The 25,339-nt window shown below is 30.5% G+C and overlaps 2 protein-coding genes and 1 non-coding gene across 7 annotated transcripts in view; 1 reads left to right on the top strand and 2 right to left on the bottom strand.

Moving 5' to 3' along the window:
* LOC122628291 (xaa-Pro aminopeptidase ApepP) overlaps positions 1-25,339 on the bottom strand; it is a 33,639-nt gene that overhangs the window by 7,413 nt on the left and 887 nt on the right. For 4 of the 5 annotated variants that reach the window (XM_043810436.1, XM_043810441.1, XM_043810437.1 and 1 more), the window contains exon 2: positions 25,016-25,118. In XM_043810436.1, the coding sequence (XP_043666371.1) occupies positions 25,016-25,118 (103 nt within the window). The remainder of the gene's footprint in view (positions 1-25,015; positions 25,119-25,339) is intronic. The other variant, XM_043810439.1, reaches the window with a different exon arrangement.
* Positions 973-3,386, top strand: LOC122628292 (juvenile hormone esterase-like). Its single transcript, XM_043810442.1, has 9 exons — positions 973-1,188; positions 1,279-1,567; positions 1,624-1,809; positions 1,870-2,069; positions 2,263-2,431; positions 2,533-2,699; positions 2,768-2,912; positions 3,000-3,132; positions 3,202-3,386. The coding sequence occupies exons 1-9, from the start codon at positions 994-996 to the stop codon at positions 3,365-3,367; spliced, it is 1,650 nt and encodes a 549-aa protein (XP_043666377.1). The 5' UTR covers positions 973-993; the 3' UTR covers positions 3,368-3,386.
* On the bottom strand, positions 18,415-18,487 carry Trnaa-agc. Its single transcript has one exon. It is a non-coding gene; the product is annotated as a tRNA-Ala (tRNA).

The raw sequence follows: 25,339 nt of genomic DNA, 5'->3' as shown, positions 1-25,339 counted from the left end.
AAAAAAAAAGAAAAGAAAAGAAAGAAAAAAAAAAATTATAAAAAAAAGAAAAATGCAAATTATGAGAAAAAAGAATCGAGTCATTTTTTAGGATCAGAGTTAGGAACTTTTCCATAAGAGTACGTGTGTATGTGCGTATGTATTCGAGTGAGTCATCAAAAGGACTTCGACAACATTTTTCTAAATCGTTTTCAATTTTGTGATTAAAAAAAAAAAAAAAAAAAAATGAAAAAAGAATGATGATTCGGGTTTATTGATGTATGTATCTTATTATGGAATTTTTCTTATGCCTTTGTGTGATACGATACGATTGTTCTGGAAATAGTATGCAACGCGTCTCTAATTTGTTACGTGACTTGTTTTTTGTGTACGCTCTGTTGATCGTCTCTTGATCATCGTGCCGGTTATCCTAAATCATATCTTTCTACGCATCCTTTTCATTAAATCCATCAGATCGTAATAAGAGGAAAATTTTGTAATGGAAAAATTATCAACTTTCGAGAGTTCGAACTTTTAATTTGAAAAGTTTGTTTTTTCTTCGAGAAGAAGAAAAGAGAGACAGAGAGAGAGAGAGAGAAAGAGAGAGAGAGGGAGAGGAAAAACAAAAATTGAGTTTAAAAAGCCGGAAGAATCGAATTTGCAAACGAATTATTCAGGAAGATGTATGCCCGGAGCAGTAAGTCAGGAAATCCGACGCTCGTAATTTATTCTAACAATTCACATCGTAATTTAGATAGATCACGAGAGAGTTTTTAAAGAAAAAAAAAAATCACTTTTGATTCAATATTGTTCCTCTGTTAGATAAAACGCGTAGCGTGTTATTACGCGGCCGATGCACGCTTCTGATTGTGCAATGTCATGTAGTATGGTTAATTTGCTCGTTTTTCTCTTTTTCTTTTTTTTTGTTTTATTTTTTTTTTTTTAATGGCTACTGATGCCAGACAGAAGCTATAAACATCCAACCAACAGGCAGGATTATCTCAGACAGTCAACATGTGGTTGATTAAGTTGGTGCTATCTGCTTTAGTGGCGTTTGTCTGGGTTACTGCTGAGGAAGAAATTCAAGTGGAAATTCCTCAGGGTATATTGAAAGGTCTAAAATTGCAGACAGTATGGCATAATAAGCCGTATTATAGTTTTAAAGGAATACCTTATGCAAAGCCTAATGTTGGAGTCGACAAGTTTAAGGTAATGAAATAAAAAAGAAAAAATAAGCTAAAAAAATCATCGATCAAGTTTTGAACGTTAAAAACAATTGAAGAAAATTGTATGTTAAAGATGTCGGAGCCTGCTGATCCTTGGGAAGGTGTCTACGATGCTACGAAGCATCGTTCGTTCTGTCCATTATTTTGTATGGTGCAACAAACTGTTGTAGGTGACGAGGACTGCCTCTATCTTAACGTTTATACTCCAGAAATGAATAAGGATGCTAATAAAGCTGTAATGGTATGGATTCATGGTGGTAACTGGAATTCAGGATTTGGAAACTCTGACTTTTATGGGCCAGATTTTCTCGTTGAACAAGATGTCGTTATTGTTACTTTCAACTATAGACTTGGTGCTATTGGTAAATATATTTCATAACGACGAAGAAACGGATAAGATATGTTTCTTAATCATTAGGTTTCTTAAACACTGGAGATGAACATGCTCCTGGAAATGCTGGTATGAAGGATCAAGTGATGGCATTAATGTGGGTTAAAGATAACATACATTACTTTGGAGGATCTCCAAATAGAGTCACTATATTCGGTGAGGATGCAGGTGGTGCCTCTGTCCAATATCACATGCTATCACCGATGTCAGAAGGTAACGTTCTAATATCATAATCGAAAGATAAAAAGCCAACAAAAATTTCTTTATATTCAGGATTATTCAACAACGTCATCGAACAAAGTGGATCGATATTAAATCCATGGGCACTACAATATCGACCCAAAGAAATGGCTTTCAAATTGGGCGAGACACTAGGAATTCGTACACAGGATACTGGTGAATTGGTCAACAAACTCGCTGAATTTTCGGGAAAAGACTTAGTTACAGCATCCATGGAGATGATGAAGGATATTGTAATTATTTTATTGTTAATTAAAATTCGTACTGTTATGAAAGGTAAATTAAAAAGCTCGTAATAAACGAAAGAAAAAATATGTATTATTATGTTCATTTGAAATCTGTTTTATCGTGATCGTAACCGGAAATAGACGAGATGCATAATCTTCTAATTTGTAATTTCAATTCGTGTATTTTTCCATATCATAGAATACGATGAATGGACTTTCATACGCTTTTGTGCCAGCAGTAGAATATGATTTTGGTCAGGACGTGTTCTTAACGAGTGATCCCTGGACTCTTTTGAAAACTGGCAAAATTACTAATGTACCGATTATGGGTGGTGTTACACTACATGAATCTGCTTTCATGGCAGAAGGTATGTATACAATAAATATTATCCTCATTAATACATCGTAAATTTATGACGAAACGTTTCTGACAAAATAAATTTTACCGATATTTGATTTTTATATTCAGCATTGTTGTCAAAGGCTGAATATTTGAACGGACAACTCGAAGATGTTCTACCTAATGATGTAAACATAACCGATCCTGTTCAAAGAAAACAATTAGCTGAATCTATGAAGGAATTTTATCTTCACGGCAAAGATATATCCAAGAATACCGAAGAAGAATTCACACAGGTAACTACATATTGATTTGAAACATTTTTAAAAGTGAAAATTGTTCGATAACATTTCTTGCATTTTAGATGTTAACCGATGCTTACTTCACCACTGGAACGGCATTCTCTTTAAATTTTATTACTCATAGAAACACAGCATCAGTTTATCAATACTTATTCGAATACGAAAGTCCAATTGGTTTCATGAAAAATATAGCAAACTCTGAAAAGGGTATATAATAATTAAACAAGTTGTGAATTTTTCTAAATTATTTCAAAGTAAAATACATCATACCAAATCATGTGTATAAATTTTTAGGCGTAGCCCATGGGGATGAATTAGTTTACCTATTTTATTCGAACTTTTTCAATAACTTACCTAAGCCTGGTTCACCCCAGGAGAAAATGACGCGGATTATGACTAAATTGTGGACAAACTTTGCGAAAGATGGGTAAGTAATTAATTCATTAATACGAAATATTAATTTTCTAATAATCTAATTACTTGTTATATTTTTCAGAAATCCAACTACTAAGTTAGACGAAGACATTACCATCGATTGGGAACCAAAAAATAGAGAAATATGTAAATATATTCATATCAATCAAGATTTGAATATGGACAGACATTTATTAGGAGAAAGAGTTCCATTCTGGGCAGAAATGTATAAAAATGCTATGAATTAGTTTAATTAATCATAATGCATACATATGGATATTCTAAAAATATCGGTATACATTTGTTATTTTGGAAATTTATCTATATATTATAATATTTCTTTTATTGCACAGTGTATTCACTAAGTATAATATATACATAAAAAATTGATTTTTTTCGACAATTTTTCGAAAGAAATAAATAAACTAATAATCCGTAAGAGAGGCAAGAAGATAAATTTTCGATCGAGAATAAAATTGTTGTATATCTAATAATGGCGTCCACTATAGTCTACTATATCATTTCTTTCTTTCTTACGTCGTTTCCATAGACATAGTTTAATTGATCGACGTTCTAGTGAAATAATTTACAATGATATGATTTTTAGAACGATTTATATCGTTTGAACTATTCGGAATAGAAATGGAGAAAAAAAGATTATAGTCAATTCATCGACAATCATCGCACAACTATCATCTGTATCTCATTTGTGACTTTAGTCACTCCCGTTAAAATTTCGCATTCATTCATAATTTTTGTTATATTGGTTCAATATAACTTGAATGAGAAATCAATAATTTACATGAAATGAATAAATAGAATTAGATAAGGAGGAAAAAAAATTTAGTAATATGGAAAGAGAAGGAAATTGTGAGAGATAGAAAGAGAAAGAAAAATGAATGAGATAGAAAGAGAAAGAAATTGTGAAAGATAGAAAGAGAAAGAAAAATCAATGAGATAGAAAGAGAAAGAAATTGTGAAAGATAGAAGGAGAAAGAAAAATCAATGAGATAGAAAGAGAAAGAGAAAGAGAAATGAAACATATAGAAAGAAAAAGATAATGGGAATATTAGAAAGAGAAGAAACTCTGAAAGATAGAACGTAATGAAAGTGTAAGTGAAATTCGTTCTCTTTGTTGCTATTACGTGACTGTTATCGGTCTAGCATTTATTCACCACTCACTTTTGTGCTTCCTATTGATCAGGCTGCTAAGAGAGCGAGTAGGTTGCAAAAACATTGCTTACGGTAAACACATATATGTATTTATATAGTATGTTAGGTTTACTGAGTGCGAATTGTTAGTAAAATCGTATCTGTTTAATTAGCTTTTAATGAGGAAAAAACAGACTTCTTTATTTATATTTATATGTTTGAAGAATTTTGATAGTATTATTACGTTCATCTAATAGTATTATTAATCATTTTTTTAATATATATTTTTTTTAATTATATGTATACGATACGATATTTAAATAATTTTTAGATACTTATGATAATAATATTTGTAAATGTTAGATAATTTTATATTGATTCGGAAGGAAGGATAGGAAATGTTATACGATAGAATTTAAAGTCATTTAGCATTGTCTAAAAGAGGAAGAAAGAGAGAGAGAAAGAGAGAGAGAGAGAGAGAGAGAGAGAGAGAGAGAGAGAGAGAGAGAGAGAGAGAGAGAGATGATGAAATTGTCGTAGGAGTGGATCACGACTTGAGATGATGTTCATAATCTGTTGAGTGAGATAGCATAACAGATCAGTAGGTCTCTTTCTCGTCTTTCAACATTTCCGATTTGATTAATTTAATCAGCCATTGATTTTCGTTATCTCTTACTTGAAATTCCAAGTTTTATCTAATTGCAAAAGTGTACTCTACTTTCTAATCACGTTAAACTAACAATATGCTGTTAAGGTTCCACGTAATCAGTTAGTTAGTGATTCTTTCGAAGAGCCTATGTTCATCAATTACATCACAACAGATTATAGAGACAATCTTAATTAATTATTTTTTTCGGTATAGTTTGATATAGAGTATCTCATATATATATGTATGTATGTATATATATATATATATATATATATATATATATATATATAAGAAACAAAGTTAATTTAAAATGCAGGTCATTAGGATATAAAAGATGTCGTGTCTCTGTCTTCTCATAACAGTTAGTACAGGTCACGAGATGATTTTCAGTATCTTGTTACTAGGGTAACATGAACGAGCAAGAAGTTTAAATCTCTCAGCAATCTTCTGGACCAAGTTCTCTCTCTTTTTCTGTCTCTCTTTCTCTCTTTCTCTCTTTACTGTTTCTCCTTCATTCAGCATCCAGATACATTTACTCTGATTCGAATATGCATATATATATATATATATATATATATATATATATATATATATATCGATTATCTGAAAATTGGTAGCTGTCGAAGGAGACTCGTTCGGTCCGTCAAATTTATGAGTCTCGTCTTCGGAGGCCAAAACGCGGAATGTTCTAACAGGCTGTCATAAGAACGAGGAAGTTAGACAAGAGTTGGACAAATTTCGGGGGTGAGTCAGATCTTTGCTTAAATATCAGGGAATTATATTAGACGATCATAGGATCGTCTTTGATTTAGAATGGCTCGAGGCTTTTTCTAACAGGAGATTAGGAACTTATTTGTGTATATTTTAAGGGATGTTATAAAGTTTTATGGTGGTTGAAGTTATTTTGTTTTTATATGTAATTTATGTTTTTCATTTATATTTATATTTATCTTTATATTAATATTTTTAATTTATCATTCATATCTAATTATCTTTTTGATTAGAATTAATATAATATTTTAGATAACCAACGAAGATAATAACATAATTTTTCTTATTTATCTTTCTATAAAGTATTATTCTATTAAAATCAATGAAAGATATGAGATACGCGCGCGTGCGCGCGCGTGTGTGTGTGTGTGTATGTATATTTATATCATATTTGCATAGAGCTTCTCGATCCGACGAGTTGAAAGAGCAAGCGAATACGGTTGAGTGGATAGATGCTGGCAAGTAAACCAAAACATCCGGATAGTAGAATTGACTAGAGGGTTGCTAGAGGGTTGTATGTCAGGGTAGATTTTATCCTTGTTTAGAAAAAACTTACAGAAGAAACGTAGCAACTTATTCGAATTAAATTGCATATACTGCTTTATATATCATTATTCTATTCTTTTATTTAAATTAATTCGAAATTATTCCAGTAATAAATTTTGATAATATTCTCAACGAAAGAATATGTACTTTAAACTTATTATTATATACATAAGTATATAGGTATATATTTATATATACATATGTATCTATTATTTTATTCATATTACGCTGTATAGCTTGGATAATGACTCCTCATTTCATTTCTATAGTTAGTAATCGATGAAAGGCAAGAGTGGATGTGTATGTTTGAGGAAAATATGAAAGAAATATAGTAAAGATACGCTGATGAAGTAAGATATGCTATTTACTTTATCTTCCATATTATTCAGATTTCAATAGAATCGAATAGAATTGAAAAAGATCTTAAAGGATCACAAAGAAATAAATAGAATCGAGAAGAAGGCAATAGGACCGAATTGAACTAAACAGGATCCAATTGGTTCGAATAAGACTAAATAGAACGAATAGGATAAATAGGATCTAATAAGATCGAATAGGATCGAATAAGTCTGAATAAAATCGAATCTGCAAGCAGAAAAGAATCAGCAAGGATTAAATCCGGTTAGTTCGACTAAACATGGTTTAGCTCAGTTGGATCGATTCGACTCTATTCGGCTAATCTCGGCTTGACTTGGCTTGACACAGCTCGGTCTGTCTCAGATCGGCTTGACTCGGTCAGATTGAGTCTACGTTTGCCTGCAGTTACGACTATCGTTTTATCTGTGATTTTATCAGGGATTTAAACTGAGATTTTGTTTGGGATTTTGTCTGAGGATTGATCTGCGGTCTTGTCTGAGATTTTGTATGCAATCTTGTTTAACTTCTTTAGATATCTTTGGTCTCTTCAGATGGAACTATTTTCGGTTATTTTTCGTTATCTCCGGCTAGTCTCAATTTAAAAAATTTACTCTGTATATATGCATATATATTGGGTGAATGAATAAATAAATAAATAAATATATATATATATATTAGAATAACTTGAATTGTCAAGAGAGATCGATGCCAGCACAATGAATGTGCGTTCGAACGTTTCAAATGGAAACAAAAACGAAGAGAAAATATAACTTCTACTCTCTTCCTCTTTCCTTTTCACCCCCTTTTGCCAATAATGCTGGCGCGCAAGCGTTGCTTCGCGAGAGCCGATAAAAAAGAAACGTAAGTCCTCTCTCAATCACCCTTCCGTTCGTTTTTATGGATTCGAACGGAGGGTGGTTTGGTGGGTGGTTAAATGGGACGGGGGAGGTAGGGTAGGGTAGTGTTACGTGACCAACTCGTATGCCATAGAATCCTGTCCTCGATGAGATGGCAACTTGCTTAAGTGCTCGATTCACGAGGAGTCGAAAGCAATCCTGATGAGAAGCTTCGAAGGATCGAGTCGTAGCTGGAGATGATCGTATGAGAAAGACGCGTGCAACCCTCTTCTACGGACTCCTTTCGAGGGATGAAGCGTCGCCGATGCGCGCCACCCTGCCAGGAGAGCATACTAGCTTGAAGTAATCTAACCCCCTTCGAGTTACTCCTCTGTGGGGTTGTTTCGACTCGAGTTGCGCACTACAACTCTCTCTTTGTCTCTCTTTCTCTCACTCCTCTTTCTCTTTCACTTCTCTTTCTCCCTCTCTCTCTCTCTCTCTCTCTCTCTCTCTCTCTCTCTCTTTCTATTTTTACTTTGCGCTCTCTGGTTTATCGATTATACGAATATCATGTTTTACTCGTGTTCTTTACTATTTACGTATGAAAGGGTAGTTAAAAAAAAATACATCAAAGCCGATACGGTTTTAATGATTTTCACGAATCTTTAAGCACTTTGAGTAAATTAATTCGCGCATAATAAAAGAGTCAAAGTTCATTGAATTTTATATGACAGCTGATCGAATGGGTGAATGATTTTAAGAAAACAACATCTGTCACACGAACATGAATTCGTGAGAAAGAGAGAGAGTTTGTACACGTGAATCCGGTCGATGATGACTATGTTATAGTGTTACATTTACTAGGGCATATCCGAGGAAACGTGACCTTCGCAGGGGTTGAAATTCAGCCCCTGTAGTCTCGTGTTACCCTGCTACCAAACCGCCCTCGTTTTCCAATAAATACAAAGCGTGCCAGTCTTCTCGTCTAATCTTCGACACCTTCGAGGAAAATATTGGATAGGTTGAAACGAAGAAAAGAGAATCGGTTTTGTCTATTCTTTGAGTTGTCCTCTATCTTTGTCTCTCTCTTTCATTTTCTTTCTCTCTTTCTCTCTACCTCTCTCTCCTTTTCTCGTACAACAGTTATACGTTATTGGAAAACGATAAGGAAGTGATTGGTTCACCCGACGATCCTGATGATATCCTGTTCCATTTCCGGTCGAGTTTCCATCGGTTCTGGCCATTCCAGTACTTCGATTTATTGATTTCACGTGTATTTCTCTATTACTCTTCCTCTTCTCTCCCTCATATTCGGTTGCATTGGAAGATTCATCAGAAGATTCATCATGGGACTCCTCGCTTTCACGGACTCTCTCCCTGTGACAATGGAAGACGGAACCTCTAACTCCTACATACTGGCCGGTTCCGCTAACCAATCAGGAATTCCTATTCCCGATCACCGAACACTCCAGTTTATTGGCTATCGAACGTATACCAATGAAATACCTCTTAAAAGGTATTTATCATTCCTAGAAAGATTTCGATGCTTCCACGAAACTCCCCTATATCTTTACTTATTTGAATAATTGTAAATATGTTGCTTGGAAATTGGAGTACTTTAATCGAATACTCCTTTTTATCATTTTGTTTAATATGAAATCTTGATAAAAATGTTATTTTATGTAATTGAGTCGGTAATTACGAAAGTAGAGTATAAGTGAAAAATTAAAAAAAGTTAATTTACTAGGTAATTCAAACAATTAAATCAATGCTTATCGTATTGTACCTATTGTCTTTTATATTTTTCTTAATATAGTATCTTGATAAAAACGTTTGATTATATAATTGAACCGATTATTATGATAGCATCGTCTAAGTGAAAAATACAAAAGAAATAAATTTATTTTCTAATTCGCATGATTAGGTCATTGCATAATTTACTTATTTTCACTTTTATAATCACTAGGACAATTGTATTATGTAATCAAAACAATTGTAATTATTACGACAGTGTATCTCGACAATAATTTATAATATTTAATTTTTTCGATAAAGTTCGTTGATCTAGGTTAATTCAACAAATGATAAAATAAACTGATCGATTGATTCGATGTTTTAGCTAGAGTTTATATTTTTATATTGTTTTAATATGAAGAAAATTCTTCGAAAAATATTCGTTTGAAGTATAACTCTGATATGCATTTGATACGTAAGATATGCACACAACCTATATGTATATGTATAAAAGCACATTCCGAATTAGTTTAGAATTAAGATTTATTTCTATAAGATAAGATAAGAGAGATCGTTGGGAAGAGTTCAAATGATTATATAAGTTAAAATATTTTCCCAACTGTTGTTTCTGCGTTCCTATTCAGGAGGTATCGTTCCGCGATAAACCTCCTTCTTCCCTTCATCGGTTTTCGATAGACTTTAACTAATGTTCTCTCTTTCGTAACGATTTTATTCAACCCCCGAAATAAAAAAAAGAAGAGAGAGAGAGAGAGAGAGAGAGAGAGAGAGAGAGAGAGAGAAAGAAAAAGATAAAAAAAGAAACAAGAAAAACAGAAAAAAAGTATCACAACGAATCGAACGACCAACCGACACATGTGCTCTCCTTTTACCTATTTCTTTATTTTAAGACGATTACATTCTTTCTTTGTCGAGTGTAATCCATTCTTATAAAGTGTATAAGACGTTCGTCATTTATATTATACATTTTAATTATTTCTTTTTATCATGTTTAGTCAGAATTTAATCTTTTCTTTTCGTTTTTATTTTGAACACGGTCGCTTGCTACGATACGTTCCAACGCCCGCTATTATCCTGTTACATTACATACTTTGTTATTTTATATATATATAAAATAACATATATATATAAATATATATATATATAAAATAACATATGTAGATATATATACACATATATGTACACACGTATACATATATAAATATATATAAATATATATATATATATATATATATATATATATATATCTATATTCATTTTAACTCTATGCTCAATGTCGTACCAACCGCTTGTGTGAGTATTAGCGATATAAAAGGAAAATATATAATTTTTATATTTTAAATCTCAGTATGTATATGCATATACATTTTTATAACATTCTAATTTTCTAATTCTAATTAATTTTTCCTTTGTTCCTTTTTTATTTAAAAAATGTTTAGAATATTACAAGTTACATATGTATATATATATATATATACACACGCACACAATATTTTAATTTTTTATATATAATTCTAATTATTTATATTATTATTTATTAACATTACAATCGTTTATCTTATTTATCATTTGATGTACTTATTTTTTATTTCTTAATATCATTAAGATATTATACACGATCGGCGATAAAAGTTTCTAAACGATTTTAAGTAGCAATTATTCTCCTTCAAGAATCTTAGATTAATTTCTTTTAATCATATTGTAAAATTAAGGTACTTTTGGCTCATCCCATTTACACACACACGCGCGCATACATACACACACAATATTTTTACAATATTCTAATTTCGTAATTACAACAACTTTTATTTGATTAATATTGTAATTATTTAATTTATTTATAATTCAAAGTATTTATTTCGTAACTTTGAAAAAACATATATATATATATATATATATATATATATATAAAGGAAGTTTGATTAGAGATTTAGAAAGATTCGATGCATTCACTCAGATTAAATAATATCAAAGAGATTAAAGCGATGTAAGGAGCTGGCTCAAGAACGTTACTTCGATATTAGAGGAGTATCAACATAGCAGGAGTTCCTTTTCGATAGAGTTCATCGAATTAGAAGTTCGATCGTGTTTTCTAACATGCTTCGTCACTTCGATTAAAGGGAATTGCGAGTTCTCTGTTATGGGAGAACAGCAATGAAGACGGTAAAATGCGAAACTATTAAACTGAAAGAAATGATTTAGAATAGACAAGATACTCGAGTATTAGGAAATTAGAAGAGCAAAGTAAGTCAGTTATTTGTGTCGTTTAACTTTTAATAGTTTCTTACGACCATATTTTTATAGTATCCATTTTATTCATTTCTTTACCAAAAATGATTAGATGACTATAGTCATCTAATACTGAAAGCGCGTTTGTCTATAAAAAGTTGACTATAGCAACGCTACAGAATTTTAATCATATTGAGAATTTTCAATGAATGTAGTATATCTTGATATCCTGGTTTATATTATAATATAATGTGAGTCAAAAGTTTCTAAGTTTTCTTTTAAAAATCAATTACTTTATTTTAGGTTAATTACTTTTTTGTTTCGGATTGTATAAAGATTCTCAAGCTAATAGACGTATGCTTATCGAGTAATGAATTAATTCAAACGATAAGAAAATCTACGAAATGAATTTTTTAATGAATTTGCATTGCGATGAAATAATTTTTTAAATTTAGTCGTCACATTCATTAATCAGTCAAATTCATTATTTCGTCATATTCGTATAATCGTCCGTAGACTAACCTCGTCATAGATAAATTTTTATTAGTTCCATAATACAAACTAGCAATTAAATATTATCTATTAATCCAATATAAAAATTATCTTCCCGTTAATAAAAAACAAAGTTAAAGATTTATTTAAAAAAAATAAATAAAAAGATCGGGATAAAATATAAAAAAATCGAAATTATGAATTACAACAATTGATAAATTTTAGAAAGTAATAAACATTACAAAAAAAAAGTTATGTATCTTATATCTATATCATATAATTATTTGACAATAAATAATAAGTTTTTTCAATGATTTTTATTATATAATGTATACCATGCGAGAATAAATTATTAGCAATTATGTTTCGTTAATTATTCTCATTATCGTTCTCTTTATTTCTTTACTATCGTATCCAAGGAAAAACGATAGGAATGCGGTATCGTTGTAAATAAATACCCAAACAGTTTACAAATCTACAGGAAAACAGAATGGGAAACATATCGAACACGGAGATTCGTGAAAAAGAGGAAGTAGAGTTACATTTGTAAACGGAACTCGACTACTCGCATGGTAACCTGATACCTTTCGTGACATTTTGTATTAAAAAAAAGTAAACCACAATAGCTCGTTAATCAAATTACAATTCGCCGTACTGACATTAAAATCGATTTAACTTGTTCCCGTATAAACTTCTTTATAAAGGAATATTCAACTCGAAATATATATTAATTATTAGAATACGTATTATTACAATTATTACAATTAATACACAAAATAAAATGTTTTATTTGTTTAAATCATCGGACAAAAAAAAAATTCAAACGAAACGACGACCGATCTTTTATTGCAAAATAAAAAAGGAATTAATCAATGAAACTTTATGACTTAAAAAAAGAAGGAGAAAAGAAAAGCAAGACATAACTTTGAACATTTTAAACAAGCTATAATACATAAATCTTTTTTTTTTTTTTTCTTTCTTTTTACACGTATCTTCAATAACAAATATTGAGAAAATTTATACGAGAAAAATCGTGCCGTATAATAAATGAAACAATGCACGATCAACCAAGTTAACAGTTGTATAACGATTTGAATAAAAATAATTTATAAGAATTATCATAACTGAATGATGAGAGAGATAGATATCATTTTTTTTATTTATTAAAAGAGAATAAAATAATTCAATCATTTATTATATATATACATATATAACAAAACTATTATATATATATATATATATATATATATATATATAAAATAAAATAAGATCGAGAAGATTTTCATCAACCTTGAACTTATCCAGTCTTCGATGACAATGACCATTTTTTGTTTACAGGATATTGGATAAGTGACAGCACGATGTAGCAGGGAGACAGGAATGTAGAGGTAACATTGGAATGAGAAACAAAGGAAGAAAGAAAGAAAGAAAGAAAAAAGAAAGAAAGAAAGAAAGAAAGAAAGAAAGAAAGAAAGAAAGAAAGAAAGAAAGAAAGAAACAAAGAGAGAGAAAGAAAGAGAGAGATGAGAGGAAGCACGCGATAGGCGCATTAATTGCGATGGAACAATAGAGAAGGAGAATTTTTGCCAGGATTTTATCAGGTGAAGGAGGTCGAAGCGTGGGAGTATTATAGCTTTGATGCCCCACAGTTAAATCGAAACGATATATATACATACATACATACATACATACATACCTTTCGTTTTCTTCTATCGAATGTCTTCCATTTTATATATCCACGATAATCCAATTTGCGATAATCATTCCATTAATTATATTCATGAAAACGATTAGAAATATATATATATATATATATATATATATGTGTGTGTGTATAAACAAAGAATATATAAATATATATATTCAGCTTAGTAATAATCTGTTTAAAGTGATGATATTATTTTTAGCGATAAAATTTGATTATTATTACATCACAAAGTGTAAAGTTAAAGTTAGGTAAGAGTAATTCTTGCTTTTAGACGATTAAAATAATCTCTAGACTTTTATATGTACATATATGTATGTATAATCGATAAAAATCATGCTTATCATTATCTACGATTTTATCAGAAGACGATTGATAAATTCAATACTTATAACCTCACTTTTCAACATCCTACGCACTTACGTACTTATTACGAATATTTGAGATTATCGGTATTTCCACAATTCTTATCGAATTTGTTTACTATCGAAACGTATAATTACTTTTTATAATTAATAAAACATAATCATGAAAATATATATATATCTTTTATAATATTCTTCAAATATAATGTGTTAGGTAGGTATATGTATGTATGTGTACATGGGTTTCTATCCTACGTATACCAGCACGCTCGCATACATTACGTATCTGTTGCATTTCGTGAGCTCGAGACTGAAGGACATCGAAGAATAAAGGGCCTGAGGGACGATGCGTGGCCATACCAAGGCATCAGCCCCCATAGGTAGTGTTCGAAGGGCCCGAGGGATCTCTTTACGCACGCAGAAGTAGTATATGGGTTTACCATTGTGAATAAGAAAGAAAGGAAAGAGATAGATATAGAGAGATGGAATACTACAAGAACGAGAGAGAGAGAGAGAGAGAGAGAGAGAGAGAGAGAGAGAGAGAAGAGGGAAGCCATATGCCAGAACATTGCGAACATGTGTTAGAGAAGGATTTCTCATTCGACAAGTCGACTCACGCACTATTGCACGAACGTCGGTTATCGGGGAAGCATGATTTCGACTCTACACTCCTTCAGACTCCTCCTTTACTCCTTTTTAGGCCGAGGCTGAAGCCTGACTGCGGTCCAACTGTGCAAGGAACGCATAAACAAAATGTGATATCCATCCTCCGATTTCACACTGATATCGTATTGATATCTTACAGGATACGCAGGATTTATTTTCTATTATATATGCGCATACATACGTATTAAATGATCTTTCACTTTTTATCATCCTTTTTATTCATCTTTTTAATTGTTTTCTTTTTTTTGTAGTTTTGATATCGGTATTAACTATAATTTGTTTCAATCTTGTACTAAAATTTTACTTGATGCTTCAATGTAACTTAAAATTTTACTTGTAATTTCTATTTGTTAGCGAACGTTCGCTGATCTTCGTTTTATTTGAATTCATTTTTTTTTTTATATTTTATTTTTCTTGGTTAAGTTAATCGATTAAGCGATAAGCTTATTTTCGTTTAATTATTTGAATTGTAATATTTTCTTATCGTTCGATCGTTCAAATCAACGATATGTAAATACTTATTTATGTAATTCTAATCAATTATACAAAAATATCAACTCAATTGCATATATTTTAATATTTTATTTTCATCCACCTATTTCATATACTTTCTGCTCTTCTATTTATTACAAATATTTTAATGATATATCATATATGTACTTTAAAATAAGAATATATATATATGTAATATAATAATAAGAATATATAAAACATATATGTATATATTAATTGTATCTATGGAATATTAGAAATACTAAAATCTATGCGTCTAGTTTCTAAAACGATTCGTATTACGGCATCATTCTAATATATAGCAAGTATCTATGTACATACATACATGCATACATACTAAGTGCATATATACATACATACATACATACATATATATATATATATATATACGTATCGAATAGGCGTCACATATGAACTCGAAGAGGAATCACGCAGTTGTCGCGACGACATGCTCTAAATGCGCGTGTGGCACGCATATTACGTCACCATATTCACACACGCATTATTAGGGTTGCATAACGTGCGTCGTGTCTTTTAGTCGATATAGCTATCATGTGCTCTAACATTGGTCTCATGTTGATATATATGTTTCACACATGGCATACGTCACATAGATTTCTCATATATGGATATAGCAGAGACAATTTTTATTAGACAAGTATTATTTTTTTTATATGTAAATAAAAAAGAAATATATATATATATATATCTATCATAGACATATATTAAACAATATATATAATAATATATATAGTATAAGAAAAATATGACGATAAATAATTTAATAAACCGAATGAAAAATCATTTCTAATTTATAAATAAATGCAGATTAATGTATGTGCGAGTATTCGTACACATCGTCGTGTGTGTTAATGTTTAATATTTATTTTGTTTTAATAAAAATGTATAATTAATTTTTCATAGTATTTATATATAGACATGTGTCTCGAGTGAAAAGGAAGGTTATAGAGTTTGAACGATCTTCGTGCATTCCAGGCACGTTTGTCATGCGAAGTCTGTAATAATGGCTGCTAAAATCTGTAACGTTGAACAAAGAAAAAACATGCGACGCAACAGGAGAACACGCAAACGGAGGGGTTGACGGTTGTAGGCCTATATGTGTGTAAATGTACGCGTGTATGTATTTGTATGTACATGTGCAGCTGCTTCTTCGGTCGTGACCTTGTTAAATAGGGTCGTCCAATAGTCGAGGTCATTTATACCCTTCGACTAACTGCAATACGGTGCATCGATCGTTATATGAGTGAAATGTTAGTACGATGTTCGGACCAATCGAAAGAAAAGATATATATATATTATATTAAAAACACTAATCGACCTTATTTTTATATTATCTAGATCTCATTAGAATTAAAATTATTTCTCATTAAATAATATTATGAGTTTATCTATCATATATACCTTATTGTTATTATTCTTAACGTAATAAGAAGTTTCTAAACACATTTTCTATAAGATCATATTTTTATTTAATTTCGATTATTAGTTAGTATTATTTTTAATAAAATAAATATTGTGATCTTATATATATATATATATATATATATATATATATCTATTTAGATTTTTGTTGTTATTCTTAATGCGATAGTGCTTCTAAACAGATTTTTTAACATTCTTATTTTTATTAAATTTCGATCAATAGAATTACGAATTATTTGTAATAAAATAATACGTAATTATATTATAATCTTATTAGTGTCTTTTTTTTTTTGCTATTATTTATTAATGCAGTAGTATATCTAAACAGTTTCTAAGCTCGAATATGATTCACTTATATGTGAATATTCCTATGTGTTCGAACAATGTTGTTGAGAATGTTGAGCAGGGTAGAAATCAGGATCACAGAAAATCGACAGGATGCTATGATATTTGAAAAAAATTTAGACTATTATACTATACTAATTCGAACAAATTTATGAGAAATTTGTCGTCTAAATCGTTTCCTTTTTATTACTCCTATGGTAATCATTTCTGTTCAATAATATACCTACAAAACTTCATTTAAATTTTAAACACACACATTATTTGTATGTAACTATTATTTCTAAATATAAGTACGCTTACGCATGTGATTCTAATATTTCTATTACGTATTAGTACTCAATGATATAATTAATAACGTTTATCATAACTTATACCTAATTCATAATCGCCTTTCTTAATACATATTATTCATATTTAATTATTAACTATTTCTAAATATACGCGTGTCCACGATTCTAATACGTGTTCTATTACAAACTGATAATTAAATAATGATTATCATTATTAATTATACCTAATTCGAATAATCTTCTTGTTTAATTCAATTTATTGGGTCGATTTTGGAGGAATTTGTTTTGAAATATATATAGAGAGATGATGAAGAATTAGAATAGGTGTTGTTTAGATGATGAAAAGGATGAAAGGATAGAAGAGGCGTATACGTGCAGGAGAGACCAATCGCCATCTTCTGTTCTGCGATTGGTCGCTGTCCCTAGATTCGTGTGATTAGGAGGCGGATTAGAGAGAAAGCGCGATGCGCAAATCAGTTCTAGTTTATCCGACGGTTGTTGGTAAATCGTAGTTTAGAATCAAGCGGGAAACAGGATAACCGAGGAGGTCGTCGAAGAGCTAAGCGAGCTTAGGGCAGCGTGGTAGAATGTCTCTAAACGCTATACCTGTCTACTACTCTGTCTCGATATTCGTTGTCTATGTGTGCGTGTCTATGTGCGTGATGTATGAATTTGTGTTTGTGTGTTTGTATGTGTTCCGTGTACACATATATGGGAATGGACGAAGATGCTCGTGACCATATGTTGTTTCTATTCCAACCGGTTCCACTAATCTTTTTATTAGATTATCTTCGTCATACTTGAAGAGTTTATTATTATTTAAGAATGTATAGCATCTTTTATAATTGATCTATGAGATTAATTTAAAACAAAAAGATAAGAATAGGAAAAAAAAGTATCGGTTAAAGTAAATAAATAATTAATATTCAATCAGAAGTCTAAAAAAGATAAAGATACAACTTTTCTTATCTAAAGGAATTTAGTTACTTTTTAGAAAGAACTTTCTCATTCTAGCGATGATTCCTTTTCTTTTCTTTCTTTCTTTTTTTTCTATTCGTCTCAATAAATTAATTTTGGACAATATTAATAAAAAGATATCGATTGAATTTTTTTCTTCGTTTAATGAATGATTTGATTTAAAGTGAATGTATGATTAAATTAAATAGGCAGAAAAAAAATCAATCTGGAGGCGCCAGGTATCGATCCTGGTACCTCTCGCATGCTAAGCGAGCGCTCTACCACTTGAGCTACGCCCCCTGTTGTTTAAGGGTGACATTTTTATCGACTACACGGTTGCAACTTCAACTCGATTTAATGCACTGTTTTATTGGGCTTTTCTTTTTCTTTTCTTATTATATTTCTTTTCATTATATAATATATCGATTAAAATATCATCTTAATTCTTTTAATTACTATTATAAAAAATAATATTCCTATAATTAAATAGTCTTAACCTCAAAATTTCTTCCATGCAGTATAAAACATCAAAGGTTCATTTCAATCGTATCAAAATTAAGATAAATTATATCCACTTTCCTATCATTTACAATACTTGATCGATTATTGATTGGTTACTAAGAATACATACACGTTACGTTTAAATATATACATAAATACACATATAAGCTTATACATCAAGCTATATAGTAAAATAAGAGAGGAAAGAGAGGAGTCGAGTACTCGAACAGGGCCGCATCTTCGATATTTGAAATATCGATTAATATTTTAAATTCGAGCTTATTAAATATTTTCAAGCGTATGACTTTTATTTCATCGAACTTTTCGTAGCTTTTGTTAAATCCTTCATATTGTTTTTTTTTTTTATGACGTTGAAATGATACAAAATGGCTGTCAAATTTTCAAACGTGATCGTTACTTCAAATTCATTGTAATTTATTGATTTTTATCTTAATTCGAGAATTCTAGTACTAATAAGGAATCGTGTCAGAGATCGAATGAGATAAAGAGAGTGAGAGAGTTAAAGAGAGAGAGTTAGAGAGTTAGAGAAAGAGAGTTAGAGAGTTAGAGAGAGAGAGCGAGAGAGAGAGATAGAGTTGGAAGGTAGAGGGGCAGAGGTCCTGTCGACCTCCATAACCTCATGGAAGCCTGTTACTTCGGGCGGTCTCTTTTCCGATAATTTGCCATTCATTAACATAAGGCCTCACTCTCTCTTTCTTCGGGGCTCAACGTGACGGTTTAAACACTTTCGATTTTTCTTTACTTCCTTCGGAAGTTTTCGTGACCATTCGTGAGACTACCTTCAGTAGCTGCGGCCCTGCTTGCGATTTGCTCTTATTTTCCGATATTGTCGGTTAACACGCTGGTTGGTCTTTTCAACCCTCTCATTTCCTACCCTATTGACGCTTCCTACCAATATTCTCTCTCTCTCTCTCTCTCTCTCTCTCTCTGTCTTTCTTTTTATCTTTCATTCTTTTTGTTTCTTTCTCTCTCTTTTTCTTTCTTTTTTTTTCTATATTTCTGTGTATACTAATACGTATATTTAAATGATTTTCATGTGTTCCATGTTGAAAATTGTAATTATTGTATATATATATGAAATAGATCAAAAGATAGAGAATAAAATAAGATAGATAAAAATAGATCTAGAGGAGATTTATGTATCTGTAGATTTTTTAATAAATTTAATTTGTTTTTCTTTTCTTTTTCAATAAAATAAGAATGATAATTAATAATAGGAATTGATAATTTCTTAAGATAGTCTAGTGGATCGATTAGATATCTTATATTATGTGCGTGTATATATATAGATAGTTGTGATGTCAGACTAAAAAGATTGACATTGACCTAACCTAAAAATATTCATGGAATTTCTTTTGCATAGTCATCGAATAGACTAGAAATGTTTTGACTCTGACGACTGATCTTCCACCTCCAACAATTTCTTTGAATATATTTATAAATAGAGCTGTTATTATCGTTGCCATTAATAGTATCGGTTCGAAATAACTTTCATCCTTTTTCTCAACTTGTGATCGTAACGACATATATAAATTCGATTACGTAAAATCGAAAGCACAAAAAAGTACAAGAAACATACTAAAATATAGGATATATCGTAGTTCATTAAAATGAAAAAAATTAATAACAAAGTTAATAAATTTTAGGTTATGGTCAAATTTTTAGTAACGGGTTCATTGACTCTCTTAGTTAAACTCGGTCGAATTTATGTTTGACGAAGCGAAATAGTTGAGTGCATACTCGATCTAACCCGCCGACGACGACGACGACGACGACGACGACGACGACGACAACGATGACAACGACGCTGGTGTCGCGACGCTTCACACGAAACGCCTGCGGGAATAAACTCGAAGCGCCGGTACGTTCGCAAAGTCGATTTTATTTATAGTAACAACCTGAATCCCATGTTCTATCTCTTTCCACGTGCTTGCACGAAGAAAATCTCACACGAGAGGATTGAAGCCAGAAATTCTTCCGTTTATATTTTACCAATCCGACTGCTATACTATTACTCGTTCCATATATATATTCTTTTAACTCGATCATCCATAATTATATCTCGTTTTATTTATTTTTCTTTTTTCATTTTCAATATAATATCTAATAGAAAAGCTAAACCGTAATATAAGAAATAAATGAAATATCGTATCTGATCGTATTTTATTGGAAATGTAAATTCTGCAATAAGAAATATCGTAATTTTCTTACATTTCTTTTCATTCCTCTTTTTTTATCTCCAAGATTTATAATTATACTTTTAATTTTTTTCGTATGATAATAAAAAATGATAAATTACTGTAATAAATAGAAGAAATAAATTGAAGGGATATCATGCTCCATTGAATCGATCGGAACACGTAAATTCTGAATATGAAATACTAATAAAAATTGACAAATATGATATATCAGAAAATAGTTGGGAGTTCTCTCGCCATATTAACGGGACGTCATTCGTAGAGAATCCATTTCATTTGGTAGTACTCCGGATATGAATAAATGCTTCCCCTTAATTATGTGCTTCTTCCTATGTATGAAAGATATGAAAGGAGCTTACGATATGCACCACGACGTCGTTATTAATTCAACGATCTATGTGTGCATGTATGTACTTATGTACGTATATATGTACGTGTCCGTGTTTCGTGATGTAAAGAGTATAATGTATGTAATGTATATATAGGTATAGGTTAGATAAGTTCCTATTTGTTCTCTAGTTCTCTCTCTCTCTCTCTTTCTCATTCTCTTCCTCGTGTATTTTACTTGGAACACAATATGTTTTTACTTTGTGCACTACTTACGTAGTCTATGTAATTCGTGATACCATAACTCCTTTGTTTACGTTGAGAAATGTATTTCAACAGGAATATCAACAATGTTAAATTCGTTGGAATGAAATGTGTTAGGAAAAGTGAAATATAAATTATAATTTAAATTAGCTTTATACTTTGTAGGAGTTTTTATATTTTATCGGAAGGAAAATGTTTTATGAAGATAAATTACTTTTCGAGATGAGAATAATAATAATAATAATAATAATAATAATAATAATAATAATAATAATAATAATAATAAATCAGGAAAAAAAACGTAGAAGATATGAAAAGATTATATATATAAGTGTATTAGCATATACGTTTATAAAAAAAAAAATATGAGAAAAAGACTTGCAACTAATTTTTATCTAACACTCCGAAGACTTCCATTGCTTAATCGAAACGAGTTTTTTGTTGTTGTATATGTTAGATCAATAAAGTGCGTATATGAGTGAATATTTAACGAAACTTGAATGGAATAATTATTATTATAGCAAAAGAATTTTGTATAAGGTAACACTATTAATACATTATGAAGTATAGAGTTAGAGAATTCATAGAATTCGTAGTTTTGTATGAAAGATATGAAGTGACTCAGCTGTCTTGGAAAAGTGGATGAATCGAAGAGAGAAAAAGAAAGGAAAGGAGAGACATATTCATGGAATTAGCATATTGTCACGTTCCGTTTTTAAAACTCATCCCAAGAAATGTTTCTTTGCTTGAGCTTCTCGAAAATAATAATCTATATGAAATATTTACTTGGTGAAATGAAATGAATTCTATCGTTTTTTTTTTGTTTTCTTCCTTGTCTAACTTTCTCGATCGATTTTATTCTAGAGTTTTACATTTGACAAATAAATAATAAATGTTTTTTTATTTTATTATATTTTATTTTATTTGTTGCTTAAATTTCTCTTTTCCTTTGTTTCTCCCCTTTAAAAATAAAAGTTATGTAAGAGAACGTAGGTGGGTATTGGTCGTTAAACGAATATGGAGGCTGCAAAATAGCAACAATCTCGTCGTAGCGATTCATCAACACGACCGAGGGCTGCAGGAAGAGAGGAGATATCAGGCCGTAACCGTAAAGGAGGATGTAACATTGAACTTAACTCGGTAATAACTTCCGGTTAATGGTCAAACCGAATGTGAAGTTGCGTTGTATGTTTTGAAGTGTTCTCTTTAAGATATATATGTACATACATACATACATACATACATACATACATACATATATATATATATATATATTTTGTATGGACATATGTACCTATATACGCATATACATATTTTATCCTGTTATCATAATTTTCAAAACGATATGACGAATAAATTTCGAGCAAACCTCGGCTTCAAAGAAATTTCGTTTGGAAATAATTCGCGTAATTTCATTCAAAGGGAAATTAATTGATCAACAAATATACGAGTCGAGTCTTTGAGATTGTGAATGGCGTATAAAGTAATTTAAGTAATATTAAATATTCGTAATTCAGTCGAAACTCGGCATTTAACTGTTTTCTTTTTTGTCTTTTCTTTTTATTTTGAACGGTTGAACGAGAATCAGTGCCAAAAGAGATAGATGAGGGATGAAATTTTTCATTACTCATGAATGATCATGATCGACCAAAAACAGCAACGATTAAAGCAACTGACTAAATAATCACTCTGATCAATTTTTCAAATAGCGTGTGTATATACGAAAACTTTTCTCTCTCTCTCTCTCTCTCTTCTTTCTCTCTTTTTTTTCTCCCGAAAATGCTAGCTCGTAAATAAATCCTCTTTTGATTTGTTCTCTCTCTCTCTCCCTCTCTTTATCACTCATTCGATACTGCCATCGTGTTGCTAAAAAAAAGAAGATAGAGAAAAAGAGAGAGAGAGAGAGAGAGAGAGAGGGAGAGAGAAATCGTTTATGTTACCGAACGGATTTTATCGACCACGTTTACCAACCGTTTGATTTTCCGCGCCAATTTCTTTTTTCTTCTCTTTCGTTTACGCTCGAAACGAGCCACGAATCGTGAAACTTCATCGAGCCGCGCATCGACCACTTCTGTTTATTTTTGCGAGAGAGCATGGACTTCCGTTTCCGTCGATCGTGTGCCAATAAACTCAGACGTATCTCCATCACTTTTCGCTTCGAAATAGAATCCTTTATATCGATATTCTCTTTTAATCTTTGTATGCACATACGTATATGTGTATATATATATATATATATATATATATATATATATATGCGTATATTCCCAACTGAATTAATTAATTTATAAAAAAAGAAAATGCAATTTTTCTTACGGGTTTCATATTTTTATTTTCCTTACTCGTTAAAAAAGTGCTCGATAACGAAAATATTAGATAAATTAATGAAACAATCTATACGATCAATACGTGTATATTCCTAATGAATAAATATATTTAACAAAAATTGCAATTTTTTCTCTGATTCCAATCACCTTGTTAAAAAGGTTTTTATTAACGATGATAGTCAGTCAACGAAATTGTAATTATTATATTTAAAAATTACTGTTACGATTAGAAAATTGAAACAGAATTGTTTCGAATACGAAGAATTTTTTTGATTGTTCGTTTGATACAGAGACAGAAACTTCCATTCGGCGAATCGAATCGTTTAATCTTTGTAATAGTTCGATATCCGATTGGCAGGGTTTTAATCAATTTTTGTCTTTGACATTTGGATATATCGTCGTTTGTAGGATGACAGGTAATCGTTTATTTTTTATCTTCTTGTCTAGATAGATTTATAGATTTGTGTGTCAAATAGATTTTTTAAAAATATTATTATTACCATTATTATCACTATTGTTATTATTTTTGGAACAGAACATGCGAAAAGTATTTTTTACAAAAAAGATATTACAAAAAAGAGCAAAGAACAACATGTCATGTGTACTTATTTTGTTATAAAATTTTTTGTTTTTAAGTTCTTACTTTTTATGAAAAAAAAAATTTCTTCAACGACAAACAAGGTAAAGCGGAAATTTCATTTCTAAATAAAAAGTACCGATGGAAAACGGAAAGCGTCGTTAATTATGAAAGATTTCAAAGCGCCTTTCTCGTTAACGACGTTCCGTTCGTCCTTCCTCCCCCTTTTTTTTCTTTCTTTTTTTTTCGCAAATTTCTTTTTTTGCGTTTTATCTTTTTTTTTAAAATTTTTTTTTTCTTTTTCCATACATGAAAAAACACACACAGCCGCCGTACCACCACCGGGGAAGTTTTAATTGGAAGCTAAATTTAGCTTGGCAGTAATTAATACGACGATTTACGAGGAAATATTTTTGGCTACCTTTTTGAAATGTGTTAAGTCCTTCTTAATTCATGAAAAATAAAAATTGCTTAATTTTTCTATGGATACTCGTGAAATGAAAGGAAAAGACAGACGAAAAAAATGATATCTCATTTAATTTTTTGTTAATCAAGATATAAAAATTAATGCTAAGTTAATAATTCTAAGCAAAAAAAAAAGAAAGACACTTACCGAAGCTACAAGCCAGTAAGATAGTTATCAGTATTATCTTCATGACGATTAGAATCCGTGTATAAAAATGTTTAGAAATTTTGCAGATCGATTTTGTAGACTTCTTCGAAAAAAGAACAAAGGTCAACGAAAAAAAAAATAAAAAAATAAAAAAATAAAAAAATAAAAAAAATAAATAAAAAAGAATGAAGAAGAACCAATGAAAAATGGAGAAGAAACCGAGGAAAGAAAAAAAAAAAAAAAAGAAAAAGAAAGGGAAAAAGAAAGAAATCTGGAAAAAAAGACAAAAAAGTACGAAAAAAGAGGAGAAAAAAAGCGAAAGAA

Source organism: Vespula pensylvanica, chromosome 4 (assembly GCF_014466175.1).
Source record: "Vespula pensylvanica isolate Volc-1 chromosome 4, ASM1446617v1, whole genome shotgun sequence".
Classification (NCBI taxonomy): Eukaryota; Metazoa; Arthropoda; class Insecta; order Hymenoptera; family Vespidae; genus Vespula; species Vespula pensylvanica.
Note: the sequence above shows the minus strand (reverse complement) of the source record. Positions and strands in the feature narration are given on the sequence as shown.